This window comes from Ichthyophthirius multifiliis (genome assembly GCF_000220395.1).
Source record: "Ichthyophthirius multifiliis unplaced genomic scaffold scaff_1120509251336, whole genome shotgun sequence".
In the NCBI taxonomy this organism is placed as follows: Eukaryota; Ciliophora; class Oligohymenophorea; order Hymenostomatida; genus Ichthyophthirius; species Ichthyophthirius multifiliis.
The window spans coordinates 75329-83316 of record NW_004085973.1 but is presented as its reverse complement, the minus strand read 5'-3'; the positions used below and the strand labels follow the sequence as shown (position 1 = coordinate 83316).

Below are 7988 nucleotides of genomic sequence, written 5' to 3'. Positions count from 1 at the left end.
TCTTATGTAATTTCGTCATCTTAGTACATATTATTAGTTTATAATTTTTGAAAATTATTATTATAGATTGGTGATTAACTTATATTTTAATTAGTATAAAAATTAGAAATATTAGGAAAGCCATTATTATTATTTTATTAAAATTTTGCTAATTTCAAATTTTCATTTATTCTTTTTTAATCTTAATAGAATTATTGTTTTAATTATTTAGCTTCATAATTTTTCTACTCAAAACTATTTAAGTAATTTATATTCTCAAAAATTTTATTATTATATTAATTCCAATTTTTTTAATTATATTAATTATTATTGAGTTGATTTTAATTAAATTAATTATTATATCCATTATAGGATTAAATTTATTTATTATTTATTTATTAAGAACTAAAAACATTATTTTTTCCACATGTAATTCTTTATTTTATTATCTTTTTAAAAATTCACATTCCAAAGACTTTTCTTCAATTAATAATTTTAATTTATTTAATTCTATTTATAGCTCATTATAATATTCATAATTAATATTAAATTTTTCCTAATAATTGCCATTTTTTTTCAAAAATTCAATCTCATCGAATAAATGCCTATTTTAAATTTCTAAAAGTTTTCTTTTCTCCTCACTTTCATAATATTTTTATTTCCAATCTTATTCATTATATTATGTAAAATTCCTCTATTATTAATATTTATAATTATTTTTGTTATCATCTATCATAGGATTAGGAGGTGCATAATTATAAAACACAGAGTTATTCGAGTTATTAAAATTATTATAATTTTATTAATAATTATTATTCTATGGAGATCGCTAATCTAGATTATTTTCTGATTTACTTCTACTATTTTAAGCATTTTAAATGTTATTTTTTTAATCATTTATATTGTTTAAATTCTATTAATTATTTTATTAATAATTAGATTACTAAAATTATTAATTATTATTTTAAAGTTCAGATGGATATTATTATTAATTGTTTTGATAATATTTTTGAGAATTTTAAAATTAATTATTGTGTTTTAGTATTAATTATTATTTTCAGGATTTTATATTTGTTTAGATTAAAATTATTACTAATTAATTTAATTATTTGATGGTATATTATAACTATTTCCATTTTTTTGATTATAAAATTAATTTTTAGAATCATCTTATTAAGATTAGTTATTTTATTTGTAGTCAGTCTGCATTTTTTTATTTTGATTATATATTATTATATTTTATATGTGGATAAAAATTAAATATTATTTTTTAATATGTTTTTTTTTAATAATTTTATTTATTTTATAAATTTTTTTTTTTATAAATAATGTATATATATAAAATATCATTAAATATATTTTTTTGTATTATATGTATAAAATTTTAAAAAAAAGTTTGATATATTATACATTATAATTATTTATGATTTATATATTATAAAATAATTATTTTCGTTTAATATTATTTAAACCTATTAAAAATTGTATGTTACTTAGTTAAAAATTTTATTTTATAATTTAATTTTTTTTAAATTATTCTCACTTCTGAATATTATTGTTTAATATTAATAAATTTTATATTAAATAATATACATAAATATGAATAAATTAATATACAGATTACCAAAATAAAAATAAAAAATATTTTTATTTTTCTAATATTTATTATTTTAATATTTATATATTATTTTTCTTTTATAATATTTAATTTAATGCTGTGTTTATATAAAAAAAAGAAATATAATTTATATTTTATTATTTAAAAACTAAAAAATAGATTTTTATAAATAAATTTTAAAATAATTATTGTTTTATTAAAGTTAAAAAAGAAGAATTCCGAAGATATATTTTAAACACTTTTAAATTTTTCGTATATTTAGTTATCAAATCTAAAACAAAATTATCATTTTTAATTTATTTTATATATTTTAAAAGCTTTTATATTGTAAAATTAATATCTATTTATTTCAATATCTAAGTTTTATTATTATTAAAAAAGTATTTTTTTAATTTTAACAACAACGACAAAATACTTTAATAATATTTGTCTATTAAATATGTTTATTTTTAACTAAAAAAAATTCATTTACTTTTATATCTAAACATTATTTTTTATCTTATTTTTCTAATACTTTTTCTATAGTTATTGTTAATTAGTTTTACAATTTTTTAAATTCAGACACTTATATAAATTTTGTTTATTTAATTGCCATAGTTTTTATTTGAAAGAAATATATATTTTTTTTTTGGACTTCATTTCACTAAAATTCAATACAATTTAAAAATATTAATTATGTATTGATAAGAATTATAATATTTTTAAAAATTTAAATATTTTTTAATTGCTTTTAGCTTTGTTAACCATATTATTTTAAGACTTTTCATTATATTTTTATTTAAAATTAATATGTTTATTATAATGTTTCTATTGCTATTTAAAAATTTTATTTGCTTTTATTAATATAATATTTTTATGCTCTTAGCAGGCATCCTTTTTAGTAAAAGTATTTTAGGAAATTAAAAGGAATATATTTGTGTCAATAATAAAACAAATACCTTAAATAGAAATATAAATATAATATATGATTTTTAATTAAAACTTTTAAAATGAGTGAAAAGTTATTTGACTTGTTTATAGATTTTTTATTTTTACGCTGAACTGTTTATATCTCAACAATAACAAAAAATTATCAATATATATATTTTTCTCTGTTTTTTTTTATTGATTGAGCTTTATTTAAAAAAAAATGTATATATAGAAAACAATAAATTATAACAAACTAATAAGTAATATTACTGTTTTAGTAAAAAAAAGATACATTAAGTAATGAAAGATTTTTTAGTTTTAAATATATATTTACAAAAATATTAAAACATAAAATATATTTAAAAGAGGATAATATTATAATACACTTGATTTTAAGTATGCTGTAGATAATTTAAAGTGAAAAAATTTTTTTAATCCTTTTTCATTAAAAAAATATATCATAAACAAAGAATAGAATTTGAAAAACATTATGTAAAAAAATACTTAAATAAAAAAATAATCTACAAACTTTAAATGAATAAGAAATCATACAAGGAACTTGAATATTAAAAAACTAAAAATTATAATAAAATGAAGTGCTGAATTTCAATAAAATAAATGAAGGATGTAGATAAAATCAAAGATGTAATAATTTCTTTGAAAAATATATAAGAAAGCTTTGAATAAATTAAATAAAAATACGAAATTAAAAAGCAATAAACAATTAAATATATTAATTAAAATATGAAGACTATAATTATATTATTAAATAAAATTTTTAAAATATTAGTATTAAAAGCTAATAAACTGATGTAAATTCAAAACTTATAATAAAAAGCTTAATTTAAAATGAATTATATATATTTATAAAATCAAAAATAATTGCATAATATTTATACATTATATAATGTAAAAAGTATTTAAAAAATAGTTACAAGATAATAATTTTAATATGAAAATTCAGAAAATGATTTATAGAGATCTTTTAAATATATTACTAATAATTATATTATTTTATACAAAATATTTATAAATATAAAAAAGAATAATAAAAAATCAATTATGACAGATTAATTAGTATTATCTAAAAGTTAAAGATATAAAGAAATAATAATTATCTTAATTTGATTTAATTTTTTGGAAGATGAAGATAAATAAAAAACCAGTTAAAACTAATATGAGACTAAAATTAATTTTATTGAGAGTATTATTGAAAACAAATAGTACAAAAACATATATGATCATATAATAAAAGTTTAATAAAAGAAATATATTTTATAAATTAAAATTTAAACAGTAATAAATAAACAAAATTCATAACAATCAAAAATTATAATTTATTTAACTTTTTTTTTATAAAGACGATTGTATAAATATACTTCCTTAAATTAAAAATAAATTTAAATAAATAAAACCTAGTAAAACTTTTTAGAAAGGTATTTAAATTATATTTTAAATAATAATGAAGTTATTAATTTATAAAAACTTTAGAATATATTAAAGGTATTTATATTTCGAGCTTTTCAGATAGAAATATGGTATAAAAATATTAAAAGTTAATAGTTAAATTTAATTTAATTTTAATGTTTTTTATTGTTTAAGTTGAAAAATTTTCTATTTAACAAAATATTTTTTAAGAAAATATAAATATATTTATTAGATTTTCTTATATTAATTTCTTTCCTAAATTTATTATTTTTAAAGAAAAGAGAATTAAAAAAAGATTTGACTTTTAAGAAACATATATTTAAATAAATAAAAAATAAATTTATTTAATAAAAAATTATTTACTTTAATAAATATATAAAAATATCTTTTTTTATTTATTTTTTTCTTCTTTTAAATATTATTATTATATTTCATTTATTTAACATGTTTCTTGAAAAAAGTCCTTTTCCTAAATAACCAGAAATAATATCGAATTTATTATTAGATTAGTTAAGACTTTCTAAGAATTATTTTGAGTCATTTATTTGTGAATCAAATTATTCTTTTCTTTCTAATACACTTTTGAATTCTAAACTACATTTTTCACATTCTTTTTCCTTTCTTTCATTATGTAAGCATCCTTCATGATATGAATGTCCGCACATAAAATGAACTCTAGGATTAGAAAGATCTGTTTCACAATCTGAACATTTTTTAATGTTGAAAACCTAAAAAGTAATAAATAAATATCGATTTTTTTTATTTTTTTTGTTTAAAAAAATTGCCTTTGCTTAAGTTTTTATTTTCTAATATTCCTCTCTATGTTCTTTTGCTTAATTAGTATTTTTGTTTACTATTTCTTAATCCTTTTATATTTGTTTTTAATCTTCTTCTAATTTTTTTATAAAGTAATCTTTAATAGATTTAAATTTAACATTCTTATTTTTAGCCAATATATTAAGTACTAATAAAGGTGACAATGTATTTAAATTTTATATATTAAGTAATATTGTATTAAGCTTCTTTTCATTATCAGCTTATACTTTTTCATTTTTTGTTTATTTTGTGAAATATTTAAGTGCCTTTTTTTATATCTTTAATATAATTTTAAATACAATATACATTACTTAAACCCATAAATTAGTTTCTTATGATTCTGTAGAACATAATTCAATAATTTTATCACTTTCATTATTAGTAATATAAAAGTTAAGTAATTCTTCTTTTAATTGCATTTATTGACATAAATGAATTATTCCTGGTGCAAAATTATACATTTTAAATAATACTAAAAGATGGTTCTTATCATATTTCTTTTCATATTTTGGATTCTTAAGTACATCTATTATTTAAAACTTAACATTTTCTTTCAAAGTAAGTGGACCAATTTTTCTATTATATATATAATAATAATTTTGTTGTTAAAAAAAGATTAATAAATACATTTCATTTTTCGAATCATCTTAATAAATTTCTAAATAAAACTCAAAGAATCTATGAAAAACAGCTTTATCGTTTTATAAATTATCAACTTCTTCAAGTAAAAACTTTAAATAAGCTTCTAGTTAATCATCTTTTCCTGAAATAAAAATATGGAAAAACTCATCAGGTTTTCTAAAAGTAGTTTAAGAAATTTATTCAGCATCCTATTCTGAAAGACTAAAATATTACAAAACCTATTTACTTTTCATGTCAGTAATTTTTAATTCTGCTTAATTTGACTAAGATCTTTTAGAATTAATTTAAGTTGCTATATGGGACAAAAGAACGATTTTTTAAATAAGTTCAAGGCATTCTTTTGGGTTATTTTTCATTAGTTTTTACCCGAATTCTAATATGAATTTTACTTTGTCCTATAAATCAACTTTTGTCCTTATATAATCGATAGCTTTTGAAGCTGATTTTCCATTATTTTCCATTTCTTCCTCTTCTAAAAGAATATCTAAATATTATTCACTTTATTTATTTTATTCTGCTAGTCTTAAAGCTAAATCTAAGTTTTTACTTTCTCTACAAACTTTAATTGCAGTTTCTATATCAAAAAGTTGAGAATCATAATTTTATTCATTTAGAAATTTATCAAGTTTTTTAATGTCTTTTTACTTTACAAAACAATTCAATAATAAAGCTGTGTGATGCTTGTCTGCTTATTTTTTAGAGTGTACTTCTTCCAAATATTATATTAAATAATCTATATGTGCGACATCTAAAAATTTTCGGATTATGTATGATGGTTCAATATATCCTACTGTTTCTATGTACTTTTTTATAGCTAATTCGAATTCACCCTTGGTTTTTGTTTTTTTGTTTGTTTTTGTTTGTTTTTGTTTGTTTTTTTTAGTTTTTTACTTTTCCATATAAATTATCTCCATGAAGTCTTGATATTTCTGCTAATAGAGAAAGATCTGAATTTTGATTTTTTGCGAATTTCCAAGCTACTTCATAAAATGAACGCTTAAAGAAATATTCGATTTTATAAGCATTTTCTCTTTCGACTAGTTTTATTAACTTTTTTTCTCCTTTTTATGTCATATGCATTAAATGAATAAAGTTTTGAGAAATTATTAATTATTATATGGATTTATAGTTTTATTTAAAGGCTATATATTCATTTAATAAATCAAATATTGTAATCTAAAAATCTTCTTTTTAGAAAGAAAGAATTATTAAATAATTATTTTTGAAACATCTTATTTCCTATTTTTTTTTTAAAAAAAAATTAATTAAATTTATATTTTAAAAGTTTATATATATTTTTTAATTAACATTTTTTAACCAATTTTCATCTTCAAAAGCAAACTATCTTAATTTTTCCTTTATATCGAATTCCATAATTGTAGAATTATCAGCATTACAACATCCGATAAGAGTTCCTTTAGCAGTAAGATCAAAAAGTTATCCTCCTGGTTAATAAAGTATATGTTTTTTGGTACAATCTTGCCAGCATTGAATGTTTTCATCAGTACAAACAAATAAATGGATACACTAATCAATTTTAGAAAGGAAAAGTTATTTAATTCTCTAATTACTAGGTTTAATATTAAACTCTTTGTAAGCCTAGCTTGCCAAATCAATAGACTTTAATAAAATAACATTACCGTCTTTAAATCCAAGTGCAATGGCTGTTAAATCTTAAGTTAAAGTAAAGGACATACAATCTTTACTTTGGAGATTTTTCCCTATTTATATTGTTCGAATTAATTTTAAAGGATTTTCCTATTATTATTCTGGAGAATATATTTTTAAATAAGAATATGTATGCTCTTAACTTTCTGAACCATATGCAAGTAAATATTATGGAGATTTATATATAGAATATAATTGGTGCTAAAAAGGTTAAAAACTATAGATTATTTAATCCTTTTCATGTATAAATATAGTGCTTAACTTCTTTGAACAAAAATATAATCGATGATTTATGTATTCGCCTTTACTTATGTCTACATCTGATAAGGAATGTTCTGTATGGTTTTTTGATTTATCTTCAATTTCTGTTTCTTAAAAAAATTGAAATTTCTTATATTATTATTCGCCTTTTTGTGTTTTTTATTACATATTTTTTTTGTTTTTTTTGTTTTTTTTTTAGATTTTTTGTTTTTGTTTTTTTTCTTGTATTTTTAAATATAAAATATCATGTAGTATTTATTATTTTATATAAATAATATTTTTCTTTATTTTATTAAAGTTATTTATTAATGAAATCAATCAAAATTTCAAAAGAATTGCTTATAAGGATTATTTTATGTATAATTACTATCTTTTAAATCACATAGAATTTTTTCTAATTCTGAACAAATATATCTGTTTTCTTAAGAAATAAACTAAAAAGGACCCAATTTTTGTTCAAAGAATTCATACTTTTCTTTATTATAAGTAATAGGCATTTTATTAAGGGAGAAGTTATTTATTAAATTAACTTTTTTTTCAAAATTTGGATAATATTTAAATTATAATTTTCCTTTTAAATTATCTACAACAGTCATTTCATTTTAAATTTATTCATGTAATCTTTTGAGTTTTTAACATTAAAAAGTAAGATAGAGATTATATATTT

The 7988-nt window shown here is 16.7% G+C and overlaps 1 protein-coding gene across 1 annotated transcript, besides 9 other annotated features; it reads right to left on the bottom strand. All coding sequences in view use genetic code 6, as the record gives it.

The window, feature by feature from the left end:
• Positions 1-260: 260 nt before the first annotated feature.
• Positions 261-305: a microsatellite.
• Positions 306-1245: 940 nt separating this feature from the next.
• Positions 1246-1304: a microsatellite.
• Positions 1258-1306: a microsatellite.
• Positions 1307-1625: 319 nt separating this feature from the next.
• Positions 1626-1665: a microsatellite.
• A 2595-nt stretch (positions 1666-4260) lies between these two features.
• Positions 4261-4306: a microsatellite.
• A 59-nt stretch (positions 4307-4365) lies between these two features.
• IMG5_184390 (vacuolar sorting protein, putative) lies at positions 4366-7489 on the bottom strand (the record flags this gene model as incomplete). Its single annotated transcript, XM_004027333.1, has 2 exons — positions 4366-6222; positions 6284-7489. The coding sequence occupies 2 exons, from the start codon at positions 7487-7489 to the stop codon at positions 4366-4368; spliced, it is 3063 nt and encodes a 1020-aa protein (XP_004027382.1).
• Positions 6227-6278: a microsatellite.
• Positions 6227-6280: a microsatellite.
• A 1-nt stretch (position 7490) lies between the features above and the next one.
• Positions 7491-7539: a microsatellite.
• Positions 7491-7553: a microsatellite.
• Positions 7554-7988: the final 435 nt, after the last annotated feature.